The 24,026-nt window shown below is 37.5% G+C and overlaps 1 protein-coding gene across 2 annotated transcripts in view; it reads left to right on the top strand.

Moving 5' to 3' along the window:
- Positions 1-23,360, top strand: part of brinp1 (bone morphogenetic protein/retinoic acid inducible neural-specific 1) — a 621,084-nt gene extending 597,724 nt beyond the window's left edge. For both annotated transcript variants that reach the window (XM_039762747.1, XM_039762748.1), the window contains one exon: positions 20,862-23,360. In XM_039762747.1, the coding sequence (XP_039618681.1) occupies positions 20,862-22,002 (1,141 nt within the window). In that variant the 3' untranslated portion in view covers positions 22,003-23,360. The remainder of the gene's footprint in view (positions 1-20,861) is intronic.
- Positions 23,361-24,026: the final 666 nt, after the last annotated feature.

Genomic DNA, 24,026 nt, shown 5'->3' with positions numbered 1-24,026 from the left:
TCTTCAGACATTGTCATCATAAATCCCAAGATTAATTCTCTTAGATTAACAGCTAGATAAGTAAAAAGTATGAAAAAAAAAACTGTCCTATGTTCCATCTTCCCCGGCATGCACTGCACTTACTAAAATAATACATTTCATTTATATAGCTGATTTTTTTTTTTTTAATGGTCAAAGTGCTTGAAGCACTTCTATTCATCTTGGCAAGGCTTCAGAGTAGAAGCAAAAGGACTCTTACCTAAACAGTTTAAAGTATTTCCTTTACAGCAAGGGACTAATTTAAGAAGGATTGAGTTTTCTTTTGAAAGGTTAACTCTTGCATGAAGTTGGAAAGTCCAGTACTGAAAATGTCTGCTTTCTCTTCAGGGGCTTCTGGGGTTTCTAACAGCTCCTGTATTGCATGTGGGTGACAAGAGGGTTTGTGACCTACAATAGCATTAGTGGGGCAGTTAGAGCTGACCAGATAAATTAAGCAAAGTAATTGCTGTTTTATTTACTAGATTTAATAGATAGATAGATGGATAGATAGATAGATAGATAGATAGATAGATAGATAGATAGATAGATAGATAGATAGATAGATAGATAGATAGATAGATAGATAGCACTATAGATAGATAGATAGATAGATAGATAGATAGATAGATAGATAATATAAAAGGCAATATATAATAGATAGATAGATAATACGAAAGGCACTATATAATAAATAGATAGATAGATAGATAGATAGATAGATAGATAGATAGATAGATAGGGCAATATATGATAGATAGATAGATAGATAGATAGATAGATAGATAGATAGATAGATAGATAGATAGATAGATAGATAGATAGCCCTAAATAAAAAATAATGTTCTAGACTGCATAGTGATACATAGATTTTGAACACATTAAGTAATGTCCCCCTTCTAACACCAGAATTTTGCAGTTTTACAAAAACACACATTTTCAAGGACTGCATTTTTAATTTGCATAACATAACCAGAAAAAAAATCCAATGACTACTTTGTTTCCCTGAGGATGTTACTCATCAGTAAGAGACTACGATCACAATTACTAGATGAGACAATCTCAAATAATTTGTTAAAAGATAGTTTGAAACAATTCAGAACTTGAAATAATAAACAGAACAATGAATGGTGAATTCTAAGTAGAGATGATAATTTATTTCTCCTCAATTTGGAATTTTGTTGCTAGGCAACCTCTTGCCAATCTATGTCTAGAAGGTAACAGGAGGCAACTGGCAGAAGTTTTTTTGGAAAGCAGTGCAGCACCTTAATAGAGTTTTAGTGACCTTGGCAGCGCTACAATGAAAACATTACAAACAATCAGCTGGTCAAGTTTCTTATAACAAAGGTTTTACTTCTAATGTTACTGTTGACAAGTCACCAGAATTACAAAGTCTATTTTTTTTAAGAAAAAGAGTGCTTTATTAAAGAGTCTTATTATATAACATAATATTCTCAAACACACTTAATTCAATTTGGGGCATCTACAAAATAAACATAAAGGCCTTGTAAAACTCTGGCTTGTTGGGACAACCCAAAACAAAATATGTTTATAAATATTTTGCAAAAAACAAAATAATTAAAAAAAAATAGAAAATCAGAGACAAAGGGCAAAAAGGATTTGCCTAAGAAGAAAGCCCAATGCAGAAAAGTCCCAAAACACAATCCAAAGGCAGTAATCCAATAAACAGAGCAAAAACCTCCAGTAATGCATTATTCACGAATCTCCTACATCTCCTCAATGATGTACCGCTGGTTTCCACACTCTGACCAAATATAATGGCAAAGGGAGGGCCCAGCAGCAGTGATGTCACGGTGGCCCACTCTCCTAAGGCTCCACCCACAAAGCACAGGGAATGGAGTTGCATTTAAAGACACAGTACATAAATATTGAATAATAAACTAACAAAAAGGAAATGAAATACAAATATGAAAAGTAATAATAATAAATTAAAAATAAAAAACACAATAAATCAAAATATATACAGGTCAGCCTAAAAACTCTTGTTGTAATGAAAAAAAAATGTCCTAACCCACTACTTCCAAGCCAAAGATATCCCAGCAATATTATACATTTTTCAGCCCTGATAAGATGCCATTGTGTTGTAGAGCCACCTTGCCAACACCCCCAAATCGTGCTACCAAGTAACATAATGTGCATGTTTTTGGGATGTTATAGGAATTCAAGAACCCAGAGAAAACTCACATGTAGATGGTGAGAAGGTGTGAACTCCTTGTAGGCAATGGTTTGACTAGAAATCCATTAAAGGTCTTTAAAAGTCTACTGTGCTGATTCAAAAAGTAAAATACAGTCACTAGACAAATTATTAGGAACCCCTGTACACCTCCTTATCCTTGCAATTACCTAATCAGCCAGTCACGTGGCAGCAGCACAATGCATAATATCATGCAGATATAGCTGAGTTAATGTTCACATCAAACACCAGAATGAGGAAAAATGTGATCTCAGTGCATTTGACTGTGGCATGATTGCTGGTGCCAGACAGGTTGGTTTGTTAAGATTTTCACACACAACAGTCTCTAGAGTTTACTCAGAATTGTGCAAAAATAAAAACATACAATGATCAGCATAAACAACTTTCTGATAAGAGAGGTCAGAGGAGATGACTAAAGCTATAGAAACTCAAATAACCACTTGGTACAACTATGGTGAGCAGAAAATCTTAGATCCTGCAACATTAAATCTTGAGGTGGATGGGCTGCAACAGAAGAAGACCACGTCAGGTTTCACTCCTGTCTTCCAAGAATGGAAAAATGAGGTTGCAATGGATACAGGCTCAATACAAGTAAACAGTAGAAGACAGGAAAAATGTCACCTGGTCTGATGAATCTTGATTTCTGCTGAGGCACACAGATGGTAGGGTCAGAATTTTGTGCCAACAGCATGAATCCATGCACCCAACCTGCCTTGTGTCAACACTCCTGTCTGATGGTAGTGGTCTATTGGTGTGGAAAATGTTTCCTTGGCACACTTTGAGCCCACTAATGCTAATCAATCATCACTTGAAAACTACAGCCTGTGTATTGTTGCTTACCATGTGCATCCCATCATGATCACAATTAATCCATCCTTTAATGGCTACTCCCAGCAAAATAATGCACCCTGTCACACAACAAAAGTCATCTCAATCTGTTTTCATGAGCATAACAATGATATCAGTGTTCTTTATAGGCCTTCCCATTCATCAGATCTGAATCCTGTAGAACATCTTTCCAACATCTTGTTGAGTCCGTGCCTTGAAGAATTGGTGGGTCTTACCCAGAATAAGTATAGTGGTCCTAAGAATTTGCTCAGTAAGTGTATGTTTCTTCAACAATCTATTGCCATACCCACTTAGTCAAGCTCAGGATCTCAGCATGCAGCACCTTATTGTTGGTTGCATGGCAGGGACCAACTCTGGGTAGCGCACCAGACTATTGCATTACAAATTGTGTTAATTCATTAAAATTAGCTCAAAAGGAACAATTGGAAGAGTTCATGATAGAAAGAAAATTTCATGCGAGATTTGTAGTGAAAATATATATCCATCAATAAAGGTTTGCTTCTGATTATGACAATACAAGATTTTTAGGTAACTAACGAGGGGAAATAGCTGTATTACACAGCTTTAGTTTTACTAAAACTATATTTAACTGTTTTCAGACAAAGTGATTGTTCACATTGAAATGCTTTAGATTAAAAAAAGGAAACTAATCAGTACACCCATGCTGAATCACTGTGCGCCAATGATCCTGTCCTTTTGTTTTTTTTTTTTGTAGAACTGTTACATGCTGTTCATTGCATACATTATATGGCTGATTAATGTAGAATTGCCAGACTGTTCTCCTTGATTAGTGGGGGTATGTCGCCAATTCTGTAAGATCACCGGGCCCACATAAGTCTCCATAGGCATATTATGTACACACTTCAGGGGTGTGCATATGATTCCCCATATATTTACATTAGACAAAATCCCAATAGGCCAGACTGATGTATTAGTTTAAACTATCTCCAGCTGTGAAAGGACTAAGTCTTCACTGAATGAAATATTAGTTAGTTTTTGTTCCACTATATTAATAATCTATGGTGATGCATCAGTGCCCTTCATAATAAATGGCTTTTTGAGGAAGATTGTATTTTCTATGTGGCCAAGTGCTGCATATCTATTGTACGTTCACAAGTGAACTGCAGGCACAGCATGCTGTTTTCACTTATTCACTACAAGTAAAATATATCCAATAAAAATGAGTGAAGATCATCAATTAAGCAGTCACAGCTAATAATTTCAGTGCTCCATTGTAATACTGTAGTATATAGAAAATATTTTGTACAATAAAGCAATATATTGGTTATATACTTTCAGGCAGCATTTAAGATCCATGAACATTACTTTAGTTATTGGCCTATTTCATGTTTAATATGTTGGCTAGGTCTTTAGTCATGGGTGGACTTTAAAATCTTCTGCCAATACTGTATGAACACTTAAGGCTGGTGTCACACTACTCATGATGCCACCTCATTCTGTCACTCAAAGTGGAGCCTGTATCCAGAATAAGCTGCAATAAATCCTGTTTTGTTTTTCACTGGTATTACAAACACAAAATGTACAGCAGAGATCTCCTCGGCTCTAAGTTTTGCTCAGTCCAAAATGCTCACCTTCCTTTTTGTTTTATCTTGGAAGAGTTTTAGAGTGACCCTATCTTAACTTTGTTATGTAGTCCCAGAAATATGTCCATCATATCAACTATTGTTCTCTTTTCCCTGTCTGGGAAGGAGGCAGCTTACACCTGGGACTTCAGTCTGACTTTACCCAGAGCTGACTTGTACTGTGACACTCTCTTCACAATTCTCTAGACCCCAGGTGATAGGATAGAGCAACAAGATACTTTATTAAGTCATTATAGTCTTTAACATTCTTAATGTGGAAGCAAAGCAAATGGATATGACACCACACAAATTGAATGATTTAGCAAGTGTCAAAGAAGGGTGTTGGTGCTGGTAAGTAAGGTAGGCTTAAGCACGGGTCAAATGCATGCCGAAAGAAATCTCTTAGTCCAGAAGTCTGTTTTAAAAGATTTAGTGAAAACTCAAAGCAAACAGTCCACACAAGAATAAAGAAAAACGGATTGTTACACACAGAATAAAAGGCAAAAAAATGAAAAAAATGTTTCTTCTCCAAACTTAGTCTTTCTTTTCAAATTTCAGTTGTTTCTATACTTAAAGACACCTTACTTTGTCTTCAGTATGATCTAAATATACGGCACCGTACATTCAATAGAGCATGTTGCATTTCATACTATTAGGCACATCAAGGCATGGTTTAAAACCGTATGACCTCTGTGCCTTACTCATGACAAGGCAAGTCACTTAGTGAGACTATTCTATAGTCAGAGGGGCAAGGAGTTGTTAGAAAATACCAATTTAATTCAGCTTGTGGGGATTGTAAGAACCTCCTATAGACTTTGTACTCATATATAGACAAACATTTAATATAACTTAAATAACTAGCAAATGGCTCTTACAATGGCAATGGCCATCATGCCCAATGTGTGCTCGCATTCAGTCACTTTATATTATATTGCTGCAGCCCAGACATCTCACAACATGGATCTTCTAGGTGACTGTGCTCTTCCTCCTCATTGCTGATTTTTGAATCTTCATGCTCCCTATCACTTCTGCCTTTGCATTTACTAATGTCCTTTATTTTGTATGGGCACCATGTGCATTGTTTTTCCAGTTGAGCACTCATTGGCTATTAACTCCAAGAGACACAAGACCTCACCCTAAGATTTGCAACTCGTAATGAGAAAACCAAACAGATTGGATTTGTCACAAGAGACAAATGCTATGATTGATGATTTTGGGTTTGTGCTGCAACTGTCTAAAACAAGCTGTGATATTCTAAAAATAATGGAAATGAAGGCGATGACTGAAAACTGTTGTAAGCGTCAAGTAATATGATGTCATGCTGGCATAAAAAGGTGCCAGAGACATGACTTTGTTTTTTGAGATAGTAGGAGTAAAATGTTTTAACTCCATGCCAAGCATCAGTGTTTAGATAACAATTTTAAAAGTACATTGGGGATGAAAATCCAAATTTCAAAAAGTAACTCCTGCATCATGTGGCACAATAAATTTATATATATATATATATATACAGTAATCTCTCCTCGATCGCGGGGGTTGCGTTCCAGAACCCCGCGATAGACGAAAATCCGAAGTAGAAACCATATGTTTGTGTAGTTATTTTTATATATTTTAAGCCCTTATAAACTCTCCCACACTGTTAACATTATTAGAGCCCTCTAGACATGAAATAACACCCTTTAGTCAAAAGTTTAAACTGTCCTCCATGACAAGACAGAGATGACAGTTCTTTCTCACAATTAAAAGAATGCAAATAGATCTTCTTCTCTTCAGGAGCAGAGAATTTCAGAGGGAGAGAGAGAGAGCGCTCTCAAAGAAAAGCAAACAATCAAAAAATCAATACTTGTGGTTTTAAGTTTGCCGCAGCATTTTTTAGAGGAGCGTTAGTATCTTCTGAGCAAACAGCCCCTCTGCTCACATCTCCTCCGTCAGGCGCAGAGAACGTCAGAGAGAGAGAGCGAGATTAAAGCAACAATCAAAAAATCAATACGTGTGCTTTTGTGCTTTTAAATATGCTGAGCACCGCAATAAAGCGGCATTTTTTAGAGGAGCGTCAGTATCTTTTAAGCAAACAGCCCCTCTGCTCACACCCCCTCCGTCAGGCGCAGAGAATGTCAGAGAGGGTGAGAGAGAGGCAGAGACAAGCAAACAATCAAGCTCCGCGCGGGATGCATATCTTATAGCATTGAGGAGTTTTAGTTAATATGTAATACATGCTCTGATTGGGTAGCTTCTAAGCCATCCGCCAATAGCGTCCCTTGTATGAAATCAACAGGGCAAACAAACTGAGGAAGCGTGTAGCATAAATTAAAAGACCCATTGTCTGCAGAAATCCGCAACCAGCGAAAAATCTGTGATATATATTTAGATGTGCTTACATTTAAAATCCGAGATAGAGTGAAACCGCGAAAGTCAAAGCGCGATATAGCGAGGGATTACTGTATATATATATATATATATATATATATATATGTGTGTGTGTGTGTATATATATATATATATATATATGTAGATATGTATATATACAGTACAGGCCAAAAGTTTGGACACACCTCCTCATTCAATGTGTTTTCTTTATTTTCATGACCATTTACATTGGTAGATTCTCAATGAAGGCATCAAAACTGAATGAACACATGTGGAGTTATGTACTTAACAAAAAAAGGTGAAATAACTAAAAACATGTTTTATATTCTAGTTTCTTCAAAATAGCCTCTCTTTGCTCTGATTACTGCTTTGCACACTCTTGGCATTCTTCGATAAGCTTCAACAGGTAGTCACCTGAAATGGTTTTCACTTCACAGGTGTGTCTTATCAGGGTTATTCAGTGGAATTTCTTGCTTTATCAATGGGGTTGGGACCAGCAGTTGTGTTGTGCAGAAGTCAGGTTAGTTGGACGATCATTTATTTTTTAACAGGACAATGACCCCAAACACACCTCCAGGCTGTGTAAGGGCTATTTGACTAAGAAGAAGAATGATGGAGTGCTGTAAATGGTCATGAAAATAAAGAAAACACATTGAATGAGGAGGTGTGTCCAAACTTTTGGCCTGTACTGTATATACAGTATATAAATATATATATGTGTGTATATATATATATATATATATATATATATATATATATATATATTGTAATAAGAAGAGACTTGAGGCCTGGCAAGGTTTGGGGCAGCCACCCGTTTAATCTGGTTTCCTGGCTGCAAAAGCAATTGACTCATCAGAGTCAAGTTTACACAACAGAGTCCAAAACAGAACTGCCTCCCAGAGCAAAGGCAGGAGGCTTTATAGGATGGAGGGCGGAAGTGATGTCATCCTCTGTGCCGGAACCGGAAGTGATGTCGTCCTCGGGGCCGGGACCGGAAGTGATGTGTCACGCTTCGAGGTGGCGGCTCCTGGTGGGATTTCCCGGGAAAGACCTCTAGAGAACTCAGAAAGAGTTTAGCGTACCCCGCCCGCTCTTGGGCAGATAAGCCCTTCAGCTGCCTCCCATGCACATGTGTGTGACAATATATATATACACACGAGGAGGAGTTATGCTAAAGTTAGAAATTTAGGGATTTATTGGAAAATGGAACAAACCTTAACAAAAATGATCATGTCATTTCTCAATGGAGTCTTCACCCTTCTCAATGCACTTGCACCACCTGCCTGGCAGTGCCTGGATTCCAGCAGAATAGAAGGTTTTATCTTATTCTCACAACCACTCGTGCACCCGAGTTATTGTTGAACACTACATGCCAAGGGGTACTACAGTCACTAGTGCAAGTTACTGTGACTTGCTGGAGACCAATGTGAAGCCTGCTATTCAATCCAAGTGGTGGGGACTGCTGTCTCAAGGAGTCCTTTTGCTGCAAGACAATGAAATGGCTAAGAACACCTAGGCTTGACTGGAGAAACTGAAGTTTGAGATATTGCCACATCCTCCTTATTTACAAGATTTGGCACCATGTGATTTCCACCTTTTTGGACTGCTAAAAAAATCTGGGTGGTCATTGGTTCAAGACAGATGACAACATGAAGAAAGTGGTACACAAGTGCTGGCGAGGGCAATACAAAAACTTTTATTCTGCTGGAATCCAGGCACTTCTAGGCATTGAGAAATGAGATTATCAGTTTTGTTAAGGCAGATAAGGGGCGTAAAGCACAAATCAGACAAAGAGCCCAAGTTGAGCTACAATCTCTTTTATTTATAGCGGGGAAGCTCTTCTCCCTCACTCCCTACAAAACCCCCATACAGCATAGTCTACAGCACACAGCACTTTGTTTCTCTTCTCCATTCTTCTATTTCTCTCTCTGTCTCACTCTCTCTCTCTCTTTCTTCCTCTTCACCTCCACTCCTCCTCCAACAAACTTTGTCCACTGACTCTGGCTCCTGAAGTAGTGGCAGCTGACTCCTTTTATAGGGCACTCAGAAGTGCTCCGGGTGTCTTGTGGTCTTCTTTCTGCAGCACTTCTGGGTGTGGCAGAAGTGCTTCAACAAAGGGCTCAGCAATTCCTCCAGCACCCACTGGCAGAACCTGCAGAACCCAACAGGGAAGCGCCAAACTCCTATGGAGCCCTGTGGGAGTCCGAGACACCTCACTATGTGTGTGTTTGTGTGTGTGTAAACAGCTTGTACAGTTTATACAGTGAATTCAGAAAGCATTCAGAACCTACACACTTTATTTTTTGTAGATCCAAATCTGGATACATTTTCCATTTTTGCTCATCAGTCTACACTCAATAAGCCATAATGACAAAGTGAAAACATGTTTTCAGAAATGCTCCAAAATCTGTAATAAAATCAAAAACTGAAATTGCTCATCCATAAGAGTATTCAGACCCTTTTCTGTGGCACTGTAAATTGTGGTTAGGTGCATCCTATTTCCTTTAACTCCCCCTGAGATGTTTCTAGAACTAGATTGGAGTCCACCTTTCACAAACTGAATTGATTCAACATCGTTTAGAAAGGCACACACCTGTGTATGGAAGGTCCCACAATTCACACAATACCAGGGCAAAAACCAAGCCATGAAATCCAAGGAACTCTCTGTAGACTTCCATAATCAAGTTCTGGAGAAATGAAGATCAGACCAAGGATATAAAACCATTTATAAATGTTTGAGTTTTTCCAGGTGCATGGTTGCCTCAATAATTGAAATTGAAGTGAAAAGAAAGAAGTTTGGATCCACCGGGACTATTTCTGGAGTTGCCTGTCCAGCTAGGGCAAGAAGAGCTCTGGTCAGGAAGCTGACTAAGAACCCAGTGGTCTCTCTAACAGAGCCTTAGAAGTCACTGCTGAGATTGGCACGACTGTTGAAACGATGAACATCTCATCAGCACTAAATCAGTCAGGCATTTATGGTAGAGTGAAGCCACTCTTCAATAAAAGGCATTTGACAGTTTAAAGAACTCCGAAAGCATGAAGAAAATTATTCTCTGGTCTGATGAGACAAAAATTGAAGTCTTTGTGCAGAACTCCAAGCACTATGCCAGGCTCTGCTCATTATTTGCCTAATACCATCCCTATCTATGGTGAAGCATGGTGGTGGCAGCATCATGCTATGGGTGCTCCTTAGAGGCAGGGACAGGAAGACTGGTCAGACTTGTGGAAAAGATGAATGTAGCCAAATACAGAGAAGTCCTTGAAGAAAACCTGAGGACCTATAAGGGCCTTTCAGAATCCCAGCAATGAAGAAGCTGTGCAGAGATTTAAAGTGAATTTGGCATTATAGGGGGAAGACATCAGTGGCTTGAAAGAAGTTGGTAGACTCTGTGGCCTTCTGAAGATCCTCATAAGTTATACCTCTCAATCTGTGAGACAGTTTGAGACAGGCAGGCTATAAAAGGAAAGTATGGAAACCCACATGACAATACTACTACTCCTACTACTATCACCACTCTTTCCAGCTAACAAGTTTTCATCTTTTTTTCCTTAATAATTTTGTGTGTCTCACTCTAACTTGAATGTGCCATGTCTGTAAAGCTGTTTAAAAACAGCCATGATGTCAATCTTCAGTCACTTACAGTAATTGTAAAACCGCTACCAGCATTAGTGGTGAACTGCCTCCAACAGACACTCGAAGAAGATTCCTACTATTCAGTATATATCTCTTGTCATTGTGGCATTAATATATTCAAGAAATATTATCCAGTTTTCTTCTTTAAGTGTGATTTTATATTTATGATTGCTGCCTGTAGACATCATGGAACTCGTTCCAAATCTTGTCATTGAATACTTTCACTGTTTCTAACAAAATGATGTGGGGTCTTCCCCTGTGGACAATTCTAATGGATGCTTACTTGTATTGGTTACTCTTAATGAAAAATATGCTTTTTTCCTAAGTAGGATTTTAATTAAGCCCATTGTGTAGAGATGGCACAGCTCACATGCCATTAAGTGGCATATTCAGAGCTGCCCTTTTTTCATGTTCTGTGTGCATTTCTTGATTTGGATAATATTTTCTATGTGCAGGTCTTCTCCTTTTAATATAAGGACTGTAACAATAGATTTTTGTTTTGCAGCCATACCCAAAATAGACGTAGATTTTTAATTATAAAGCCCATAGTTGCTTGTCTAAGGCAAGTACATCAAAGCACAAGTCGACTTTCATTCAAAACCTTGCCTAGTCAATCTCTGTGGCTATATTTGTACAAGAGTTTCAACTGACAACAAACTACATGACAAAGATTTTCAGTTATTAACTTCAGTTGCTTCATCATAGCAAACACGTTCATTACCACCAGTGTACGTAGTGTGACATCTCCAGTGACTCAGTCATTGTGCTGTGTGATTAGCCATGACAAAATTAATCAGGTTTAAATTGTAGGGAAAGTTCTTGTGTGTGCAAGATTTGGGAACCAATGAGAGCTCAATTACCATATGTTCAGTTTCCAAAAAACATGGAAGTGTCCTATCAAATCTACAAGAAGGCTTGTGAAATTCTGGAGCCGGTGCAAATGTCCATTTTATGTCTCATCATTATTCCAGTGTGTTCCAGTCAACCTTGTGGTGCTTTCATGCTGCAAAAGGAAATCTGAAATTGAGGGAGTCGTGTAATTCGTCATCCGTTGCAAAGGAAGTCGTGTGATCTGACATCCTCAATGCAACGAGATTTAGCAACTGTGGCAATTAATTGGAATATGCTCTGTGATTTAGCCTTGGAGTTCGCTTTCGATTTTTGGGTAGCTAAACTAACCTAGTGTAATTGAGACAGAGACATTTTGTGTGTGTGTGTGGGTGTGTGTGTGTGAGTTAGTGTACCCTGCACTATCCAGTACAGGATCATGACTTGTTCATAATATGACTGGTGTAGGCTTGGGCTCCCTGAATTACGATAAGCAGGTTTGGTAAAATAAAAGGATGGATGGATCTGCTCGTTTAGATGCTGTCTGAAAGACAAAACACACTGTCACAGAGCAACACCAAGAATAAAATATTCAGAATGATAGTTTAAATTTATGGATCATCCCAGCATGTACCTCCCACTTTTTTTTCTTCTTTCATTTGAGTATGCATTGATTTATAGACGTTATTTAAGTTAGGGTTGCTTCAGTCTTGGCCTGTCCCCCTACATGATTATCAGCTAAGAATAGGTGAGCATTGATATGGGATGAATTATGATGAACTATGAATAATTATGTGATGCGTGTTTCCTAAATCATATGTTAGTATTGATTAGAAACATGATACAATTGTGAGGAAAGCATGCACTAGAAAAGCATAAAGTTCAGGTTTAATTGTACTCTGTTGAACAGTTACTTTATTGTAAGATTTGCTCAGTTGACTAGAACTCGCAAAGAGGGGGTCTGAGCTGAGCATGGGCTGAAGGTGTAAAATCTCTAGGCATGTGCGATTAGACTGTTGTCATGGGTAAAACACTAACTGATGAAAGAAAGGTAGGACCTCGATGGGGTTAGTTGAGGGGTCAGAGGCCACCATGGGAAGGGTGTCATCCCCTATTGTTCAATGCCCCGTTGGCACAAAAATGAAGCAGGGAAACATGAAAGACGTGAATACCAAGACAACTTAATGACCTGATAGCCAGAAAGACTAACCAGCTCACTGTGTAACACAAGAAGACCTTCTACCTGAACACTAAACACATTTGAGTGCTGAGAAGTATTGCTATCCATCCAGGTTGTGTTTGGGGTAAATGCCACAACACTATTGCTTTGCCTCAGCTTTAGGTACATTTTAAGACTTAAGGACGTTTATGGTTAAGACTTAGAATAAGTGAGTAAAATCTGTATCCACTCCCCTGCTTTATTGCTGTTCACTCTGTTTAGTGTTTTTGAGTAAGTTAATGATTAATGACAATTATAGTTTGGTCGGTCTGTGATCGAAGTCAGACAAAGATATTGCAATCTGGTGCCTGACAAATAGATAAATGGGTAGAGGTTAAATTGTAGATACTATAGGTGAAGTGGGGTCTCTCTATGGCCCCACATGACAAAATTAAAAGGTACACCCCAAGCACCTCATTTCTCACTTTTATTGTGACATTGCTATTTCTTTTCTATATATATTGTGGACAACCAGGGGGTGCACCGCCACCCAAATCTAACACTAGACAGGTGTAGGACACAAGTTCCAGGCACACTTTTTTGTTTTTTTTCTTTTTCCGGTGGGAAATGACAGCACAAATCAATCTCTTCTTCTTTCATTTTCTCTTTCACTTTTTCCTCCTCCACTCCTCTGGACAATCTTCGTCTACTCCCACCCGACATTGGCTCCCGGGGTAGTGGCTGCTGGCTCCTTTTATAAGGCACCTAGAAGTTCTCCAGATGCTTGTTTCTTGTACTTTTGGCAGCACTTCTGGGTGTGGCAGAACAGCTGCCTGTAATGACTCAGCAGCAGCTGCAGCACCCCCTGGCAGCGCCCATGGAATCCAACAGGGCTCTATCACACTGCGGGAGTCCGAGGCACTGCTGCAACCCAGGGGGGGCTGCCACCCAGCGCTCTGGGGGAGGTAATACTCTGAATATGCTCCCTCCCCCATGCTTCCAGTATGGATATATCTCTGACTTCCTCCTTTCTTCTAAAGCAGGAGTCCCTAATACCAGTCCTGGAGGGCCACAGTGTCTTCAGGTTTTCGTTCTAATCGTTTTCTTAATTAGTGACCTGTTTTTGCTGCTCATTAACTTCTTTTCAATTTATTTTGACTTGTTTTTTAAGATTTTTTCCCCTGAATTTCTTCATCGTTCCTCTGTATTGCTTCATTTCTTTTCTTAAATGGCACCAAACAGAAAAGAAATGTAGAGTGACTGTGTCAACATTGAGACCAATTAAGTCAGGGCCTCAAACTCCAACTAATTTCACTCCAACCGGTTGCTTAATTAGGTGTCATGTCTTGTTGTTAATTAAGCCCGTCTCATTGTGCAATAGCACAAATTTCCGAAATTGTTGATTTTCTCTTTTCTAAGAGCACTAATAAAATGTTTTGAGGACCTGAGCAGATCAAAACTCCTGAGACCTTCGCCTTTCTTTATTTTCAGGTATTGTATGATTGACAATGTTGGTCATGTTTTGACTCATTTTGTATCTCGTTGTTGTTTGGCTGCTAATTAAGGAAATAAAGAAACAAGGGGGCTGAGTCTTCAAGAGCAAGTCAAATAAAATTAATTCAAAAGAATTTAATTAGGAGCAAAAACAGGTCACTAATTAAGAAAAGGGTTAGAATGAAAACCTGCGGACTTAGACCCCTGGTCTAAAGTCATTTTGAGGTTCACTCTGTGATTCTTCTGTTATACTGTAAGAGAAAAAATGGTAAGCTATCTGTCATTCTTTAAGATTCTTCGGGGATCAAACCATACTGAAAAATAAAACACTTTTTTCTACAAATAAAATCAAAGCACACTGCCAGAGTTTCCAGTATTCACATCACTCATCTTCCCAGGCCAATGGTAATCTAACTGAAAACACTGTGAATGCCATCCATCATTCCAGCCATATCAAACCTGCTTAATACAGTTTAAGGTCTTGAGCTGGAGACTTTACTGGAACTCCCTGTGACAGCAGCCAATAGCCTGTCTTGTCTTTACTGAAAGCTCTATGTATTGTTATTTTGATTGGTATTAGCAGTGTATATTCTTTCATGTTTATGATGGACAGTGTTTCTCTATGCATTTTCCATCTTTTAATGAGCTGCAAATTCAAAATTAGCACTGAAGGTATATCTGAGCATGAAACTCATCTATCTATCTATCTATCTATCTATCTATCTATCTATCTATCTATCTATCTATCTATCTATCTATCTATCTATCTATCTATCTATCTAAAGTTAGTAAAAAGAAAAAGGGGAAAAACTAAGGTACATTTGTAAAATTATCAGTTACTAAATTTACTAAATTAAAGGATGGCATAAAGATTACCTATAAAAATAAAAGTCATAATTGGACAGCGGGAACTCTTTATGCCTTTCTATTCTGAGACACCAGCCATACGATTTTCAAATTTGGATTCTAAAAAAACTATTGTATTATGACTGATAATTAAAAAAAAAACTTACAATACATGGCAGACATTCTGAACAAGGAGAGGAAGACAAAGGCTGTTTTAAATAAGAGACAATTTCAGGGAGCAGGTGACTGTGGGACTTGAAGCCTGCTCTTATTCTCTTTAAGTGATGAATCATTCCTGTGTGGGAATGCATTGAAGTCAAATTCAACCCCTTCTGTTTCCAGCGATCAGACGTACCTTAGGGGTATAATTATTGCATAACCACTTTTTCTGTGTCTGCACTGGACAACACCCTACTGAGAAAGAATCTCAGCAAATATGCAATAGGCAATTAGTTAACGTTAAAAAAGAAACAATTAACAATTTTAAAAACTATTTAGTTCTTGAGGGTGTGTATTTAAACCCTTCAAAACTAATTTTAAAGATAAAAGTATAATGAAAGAAGATTTTAATTATCACTTTATGTACAGCTATCTTGCCATGTAGTGTAGATTCAAATAATGAAAAATATTATATGTGTACAAGTATAATTACTATAATTTATCATAACATTCTCAAACTGCTTAATCCAATTCAGTCCAAGAAATTAGAACACATCTTAGTAGCTCTTAATGCAAGGAGTCAATGGCAGGACCCACTTTGACAGTCACCCACGGAGGGCCATTTTGGATTTATCAATTACCCAGAAATTATACACTTTTGAACTGTTACTTACCTCATGTGTTTTGTATTGTAACAGAAAACATTTAATAGCATGTGTTTATGGTAAACATAGTTAACAAATTTCCAAAAATAGACTTGAATTTTAATTTGGCTTCCACAACAGCAGAAAATATCAAATATCATCTATAAAACCACCTCAAATTATTTTTGTCCCATAATCCAAATATCAGGTATGCAAGTGTAAGCTCACAGCACCAAACCCCATGTACTAAATGGCAAAAGGGGTGTGAAGCTTGCTAAAATGGAGAAACTGGCTTTCGAAATTGAAAAACATACTATATATACTCATATTTCAGTTCTCCCGCATATAAGTCGGGGCTTGATTTCACCATAGTAATTTTGTGTTTTTTATAATGTCGGTTGTATAAGTCGAATACGGAAAACTCATGCTATTGGTCCAAGAGATTATGATATGCTAATGCCCACCTGAGAGAGTAATCACAGAGCACACTGCCATGTTTCCGTATGTATTGTGCCTAAGAGACCGTACAGTAATACCCAAACTATTTCAAAGCGACTTTTGCACTGATTTGTTTTTTGTATCTCACACCCTCATACACCTTTATTGTAAGGGCATTCCTTATCTACGATGGAGCATTCAATCAGAAGAAAATATGAACTTGGTTTAAAAATTAAAAGTCGTTGAAGTAGCGAAAGAAATTGGTAACTGTGTTGTGCTGCAATAAAATTTGATGTGTCTGAAAAACTGGTTCGAGATTGGAGGAAGCAAGAAGATGTAAGAAAAAAATGTAAGTGTCGTATTTTTGAACGGGTTTATAAGTCAAGATCTGATTTTATGATCAATTTTTCGGGTTTCAAGACCCAACTTATATGTGAGTAAATGCTCTATATTAAAATGTCTTTCAGTATATACTGTATTAAAATGCCTTTCCAGGAAGAGGAACCGTGAAACCTCCGGTTTGATAAGACATTTTCAAACAAGGACCTTTGCAAATGGATAGTTTATTGACAAAAACTTACCAAAGTAGCACAAAAACAGAAAACGGGAAAAAGGACAAAGATGGTTTTGGCCTAAATATGCAATCCTATGTTCCAATCCAAAATCTGAAAATTCACAAAATATCAAACGAAAACAATACCCACTGTAGAACTCTAACAACAGACAATGACATACAGAAAGGCCGACTGCCCAGCCTTACATACCAAGGCTGAGGATGGCTAAGGGTGGTCCTTCTATAATGATGTCATGGCGGCCCTCCCATTTAGGGGGTTCCACCCACAAAACACAAGAAAGTAAGACCATTAAAGACAGAAGACTGACACAGTACATAGATCTTTATATATAATAGGCTACCATGGCTGTTCATTTGTCTGTCCAGGATTTTAAATCACCTGTAGCTCACAAAAAATTTGACCAATTGACCGGAAATTTGGTACACATATACTGCAAGACTTCTACTATCCACTTTCGAGGTGATGATTGACCTCAAAAGTTATTCCCCTTTATATTTATATTTTATTTTATTGTAGAATCAACTCTCGGCAGCAGCCAGCAGGTCGGCCATGCGGCACCCCCTCTTCATATCTTAAATCATTCTTGAGGCAGACTTAAGTTCCAGCTTAAGTGAAAAATTAAAGAAAACGTACTAAGTAATTGCAACACAAACACTGACTTAATCAGTTTTAACACAAAAAGATGCTGAAGAAAGAAGAGAAGAAGCAGGCCGCTAGAGTAGAGAAAAGAAGAGCTGTTTAGGAAACAGCAAACGCATCAACCTCTAAGCAAACGAATGCTAAACGTACAGAGAAAGAGGATGGAAACTAGGAATACTTAGGTCAAGTGTATTCACTGCACGTTATTGTGCAGTGCGCCGTTACTGGTATTAAATAATTAGTAAGCATCACAATATTTACAGTAAATATATGAAAAAAAACATGAAAAATATTTCAAAAACAATGAAAACAACAAAAGGGAATAAAGACACAAGCTAGGGAAATAACCCTGGCTTGAACACAATAAAAATATACAGACAGGCCCTTGTATGCGACTACACACACACACACACATATATATCAGTTAATAGTAAAGTAAATTACTGAAGTAAATCAGTTAATACACCATGATTTGTATAAGTTAATTTAATGTCATATTTAGTGCAAAGAGCAGCATTATTTAAATGTATGTGGATACTGGATTAACTCTGACTCAAAAAGATTTTGTTTCAGGCAAATATCATTTAGATAACCTTTCTCTTTTCACTTGATACTGCTGAAATAATTTCCCTTTTTAATATCAAAGGTCTGTCTGGCTCCTTAATGAACTAAACATTTGGACTGGCACAGTGCAAAGTTGCAGTAATAAGCACCAAAACAAATTACAATTAATCACTCAGTATTCAAATGTTGTGAGACACAGCGGGCCTTCAAATCTTGTATGCAAACTGAACATAGTTAGTTTCAGAAGAGACTCATATAAACTGAATATGACAAGAGAAAACGGTAATTCTCATTATGTTATTTTAATTGCAGCAATAATATTCTGTATAGTAGAGAATATATTTTATTTTTAGATTTTATAAAGCATTCATCTTATCACAATCTGTGAACACATTTTTTTGGTACAGCTCATTGAAAAAGTGTGATATGTGAAAAGTGATTAAATGAAAAGCAATTTTCCTATGAGTACCTGCATGTCTTTGATATGTCATTGAGTAAAGCAAAGCAAGTGTGAAAAGTACTGCTTATTCTACAAAGATATTCTAAAATGGCATGGGCACATTTATTGGTACTCGTAGAAAAGATAAATAATTGGATTTCAGAGACTTTTTCAAACTAGTTGTTTTCTGTAATTCATATCACAAAATTCTCCAATCGTGTAATCAGTCATTTAGCCTATTTAAATGGAGAAAAGTAGTCACTCAGCTGTTTGGTATCATCATGTGTCCCACATGGAACGTGGACAAGAGAATGCAGTTGTCTGAGGAGATCCGAAAGAAAATTATAGATAAGCAAGTTAAAGGCAAAGGCTAGAAGACCAACTCCAAGCAGTTTGATATTCCTGTGGCAACAGCTGTAAATATTATTAAACATTTTAAGGTCCATGGGTCCAAAGGTTGCATACAAGTCCGTAAAAAAGACATTACCTTTAATACATAAATATACTGACACATTTCCATTTTCCTTCTGTGTGAGCATTTTGTGTTTAAATGTATTTGCAAGCTTTCCACTAATGTTTAGATCACTGCTAAGATCAGCGTTGCATATTTAGGAGGGGCTATCTGATCCAACATTGGCTGTTAAAGCTCAATGATATTACGCTGGCCTCGCAAAGCATCATGGGGTGCTTGGAAACAAAAAATAAGAAACCTGCATGCTAACAAGGTCACCGGAAAAATTTTGCCGATCAACATTATTGGTGACTTTCTGCTCTCTCAGTTTGAGTTAGTGTGGTTATTTGTGTGTATGAATGCCCTCTGGTGGACAGATGCTCTATTTTACGGTAGTTCAAGTGTTGCCCCAAGTATTGTCAAAATAAGTTTCACCCTTAACATAGATCTAAATTGGAAAAATACATTTTTTTCAAATCAATAAATGTTTTATTAATACCTTTTTACTGTATAAAATCTTATGGAACTTCAGCAATGAAACTGGGTGGTTGCAACTCCTGAGTCAGAGCTTCAAAGGTCTTAACATAATTCTCTGTTTCTTATGAATTGGACCAGCTTGCTAATTTTTATCCATTGCCCAAATTGTTTTTTTGGAGGCTTTAAACATCAGAGAGTATTGGTGTAAAGGTGTTTTGATTTTATTGTCTAACTGCAAGTAAACAGAATTTTGTTATAGCTATTTTGCCATTTTTGTTTTTTTTCTTTTGTAAGCCTTGACATGTAATGTAATTTGTCTTTTATAACTGACCATGCACCTCCGAGGCATTTATTTTCTCCAGGGATGAATCTTAATGGAGTTTTTGTTTTCCTCTCATCCTCTGCCCACTGGCCATAGTTCAACAATTTTAGTGGGCAGTTAGTGATGGGATCCATTTATTTTAATTAGTTTCAAACTGATTTGTTTTCCTGTCTGTTTAAACAAATTTGCCATTTTATCTAAATTCATTATGTAATTAGTAATTTGTAAAATATTTGTATCTACATGTGGACTTGTCACAGTGCTTTGTGCCTGCACTAACTGAAGAGCGCTATACAAAAATAATCCAAATTGAATAGAATAATGGCTGCATTGTCAAGCTGTGCTACGCTGTTTCTTAGATCATTACTCCCAGAAGGCATGATGTGCCATGTCACTAATGCTACACTTTAAAACCCCACACTGCATTCGGTTCACAAAGCTGAACACTAGTTGATGCTGGAAATGCTGGTCTGCCTGATTTATACCACCTACAGCTATCATATGACATTTGACATTTTGAACTATACAATATATGTGAAGGTGGGAGGTGCACCTAATAAACTGGCAACTCATTGTATACAGCAGCATTCATGATCTCCCCCATACATTTCCTGGTTGCCATGTATTCTGCTAGTTCCACAAGCTGTCTCTTACCTTGCTATACTCAGAATAACCAGTTCCAGAGCATCACCGGTGGCCCCTTGTCTTCTCAGACTTTTACTAGATGGGGCTCTCTAGTCTAGCGGCATCCCTAAAGGGGGTGTGCACCACACTGGGTGACACCAAAATGACTGTCTATACATTTTCGGGAACTCACTAAGGGGGAAAGCTCAATAAAATGATTGCATAGCTGCAGGCTGAGTCCCAGCACTCCATTAATAGTGGGAAATACTGTGCTGCAAGCATGGCCAAATGTCCACATTCTGCATTGTTTAAAGTACTACTTTCTGGTAGGGAGTTTTATTCATTAAGTCATCCAGGAGCCTGTTGGGGTCTCAATCGTGCTTATGATTACTGAGCTGGATGACAAAACACCTAGCAATGCTACTACACCTGTCACCATTATTAATAGATAGATAGATAGATAAAATGATTGATGTATAGATAGTATATTTCATTGACAGTATTTGAGTATTAATATGAATTTTTCTTTTATTTTTCAGATCCATATTGCAGTGGCTTAATCGAGTCCAATCTCTTTTATACTGCAATGAAAATGGGTTTTGGGGAACTTTTCTTGAAAGCCAGAGGACCTGTGTCTGCCACACTGGTGCCAGTCTGTGCCAAAGACCCATTCCTTGTAACATTGGTGGTAACAACAGTTGTGCTATGTGCAGCCTGGCTAACATCTCCCTCTGTGGTTCTTGCAACAAGGGCTACAAGTTGTATCGGGGGCGCTGTGAACCACAGAATGTTGACTCTGAGCGCAGTGAGCAGTTCATCAGCTTTGAGACAGACTTGGATTTCCAAGACCTAGAGCTCAAGTACCTCTTGGAGAAAATGGATTCCCGGCTTTATGTTCATACAACTTTCATCAGTAATGAAATTCGGCTGGATACTTTCTTTGACCCACGGTGGAGGAAAAGAATGTCACTTACTCTCAAAAGCAACAAGAACCGGATGGACTACCTTCATATGATAATCGGACTATCCATGAAGATCTGCCAGATGAAGAATAGTAGCATTGATCCTATGTTTTTTGTTTACATTAATCCTTTTAGTGGTAGCCACTCTGAAGGATGGAATATGCCCTTTGGAGAGCATGGTTACCCACGTTGGAAGAAGGAGAGAATACAGAATACTCAGTGTTATAACTGGACATTACTGCTTGGAAACAGGTGGAAGACCTTTTTCGAGACTGTCCACATTTATTTAAGGAGCCGAGCCAAGTTACCTTCAATGTTACGCAATGACACAGGCCAAGGGCCTGTAGACCTTTCAGACCCAGCCAAACGTCAAATATATATTAAGATCTCAGATGTGCAAGTTTATGGATATAGCTTACGCTTCAATGCCGACCTGCTACGCAGTGCCGTGCAGCAGGTCAATCAGTCATACACTCAGGGGACGCAGTTCTACTCTTCCTCCTCAGTGATGCTCCTTTTGTTGGATATAAGGGACCGAATCAATCGACTTGCTCCTCCGGTGGCCCCTGGAAAGCCCCAGCTTGACCTCTTTTCTTGTATGCTGAAGCATCGTCTCAAACTGAATAACAGTGAAATCATTCGGGTCAATCACGCTTTAGATATGTACAACACAGAAATTTTAAAACAGTCTGACCATCTGACGACTAAACTCTGTTGAACTTTTTTTTTCCACTTTTTTCATGTAAAATTGAATTTGTAAATGTAATTAATATGACACAATTTACAACTCTAAGTTGGAAACGCTTAACAGACTGTACCATAATTGGCGGAGCATGTTTGTTACTTCTTTTAACAGACTAAACGATAAAAAGAATGAAAAAGCTGGTTGCTAAGAGGCCTTGAATTTACCTGGAAAAAAAAAAGAATAAACTCATCAATTACTGCCATTCGATCTGTTTGAAATCTTCTAACCAAAATCAGCACCAGATCAGAGCAGTGAAAGATATTTTTTCTACTTATTTCAGCAATGTGTTTTGCAAAAACAATGATGAAGCATAGATTTATGATTAATTAAATATATTTAAGACATGTTGCTGACCAGATTTTATCCTTATTTTATCTACATTTAGATTGGTAGTATTAGTGGGATGTCATAGCACACAATTACTCAGAAATGGAGACCAATTTTTGCGTCTTTGTTGCGTACAGATCTCTACTAACCAACAATTTTCTCTTTCTGTGTAAGGAGAATCACTAATACTATAATTCTGTGTAGCCTTTTAAATAAAGGCAGTCATGATGACTGCAAGAGATTGATTTTTATTCTTTTATGTTTTTTTGGAGATTTTTGTCGTTTCACTAAATTTTGGGTTTGCTTTGCTTTATTTCCACTGTATGTAACCTGGACACCAAAATATGTGTATGTGTGTGTATTTGTGTGCATACCTAAACATTTATGGTATCAAAAAGAAAAAAAAATCTCTCCCAACTCCTGAACTTTACCTTTGTTATTTTGAGAACAGTACATCAGCTGCACAAAGTAGATATGACTGCAAGACTGTATGTTCAGAAATGTAGGGCACCGACTAACTGAATTCAGTCAAATTTGTTTTGCTACCTGTGCCAGGGTAGTAATTAGATGTATAGTAAAATGGCATGCACATCTAGCATGCAGATGTGCCCAGCATTACAGATTTTAAAGCAGGAAAGCATAAATTATTTCTGTGGTCACGCATTTTCCTGTTGAAAATAGGAAAGCCTTAACACTGCCTGCAGTCAATTTTTCATATTTGGATTTTTTTGGACTGATGCAGTGAAAATTGCATTTTATCCCAATGCAATTGTTCAGAGTAATTAAAATTGGCTTAGATGAACTAAGCACTCTGATTTAACTGTTAGCAAACAGAAAAGCCTTTTTGCTAAGTTTGTCCTGTTGCACAGTGCCGATCTTGTTTTCAAGTCAATGTGATTGTATCCATACGCCATTAACTGTCTTTCTTAATATTAATAGTCAAAAAATAATTTAATTATTAAAGAGATATAAGGTCATTAAATTGTAATTGATTACTACCTTAACTGATTTGCTGCCTCATTCTTTATCTCAAATTGCTTATCTTCCTTGATGCTGTCCAACTCATACTTTGCAGACTCTCTTGTAAAAAACCCATGAGCTATCAGTTAACTTCTTGCAACATAACTTTCATATTTTTCATTTCTAGCGCTGACGGTGCTTTCTTGGAAACAGTGGAATAGGGAACACCTCATCTGTTAGTCACTTACTGCTATGTAAAATGAACTTGTCAAGGGCTTTATTCTTCTTTACCATGATAATAAATGTAGTTATTTATCATATCACTTTCTGCAAAGTGTTATATTAACAGAAAACTATGTGCTAATAAAATAACTAGTCAATTACGAGGGATTATTTGGTTTTGCTAAGCATTAATAAAGGAGATGTATTACGTCCCTCTGATGCCACATCTGAGCATTCCAAAGTGAAGGTAGTTTTGTAAATAGTCCTTGAGGTATTTACAGATTATTTGAATCCTACCTTACCTTTCTTTTACTCAAGTGTAGCCCTATTTATCATTATTGAAAATTCATTAAATTTATATAGATTATAAATAAATAGTTTACTTTTAATAATGTTTTGCATTTAGTAGTTTAATTTCACAGTTATTTATATTAATATTATTCCAGCTTTCATGCTGATATTTATTTTTTAATTTTATTTCAGCTCAC

Source organism: Polypterus senegalus, chromosome 9, assembly GCF_016835505.1.
Source record: "Polypterus senegalus isolate Bchr_013 chromosome 9, ASM1683550v1, whole genome shotgun sequence".
Lineage (NCBI taxonomy): Eukaryota > Metazoa > Chordata > Cladistia > Polypteriformes > Polypteridae > Polypterus > Polypterus senegalus.
This window is presented reverse-complemented; position numbering and strand designations above follow the sequence as displayed.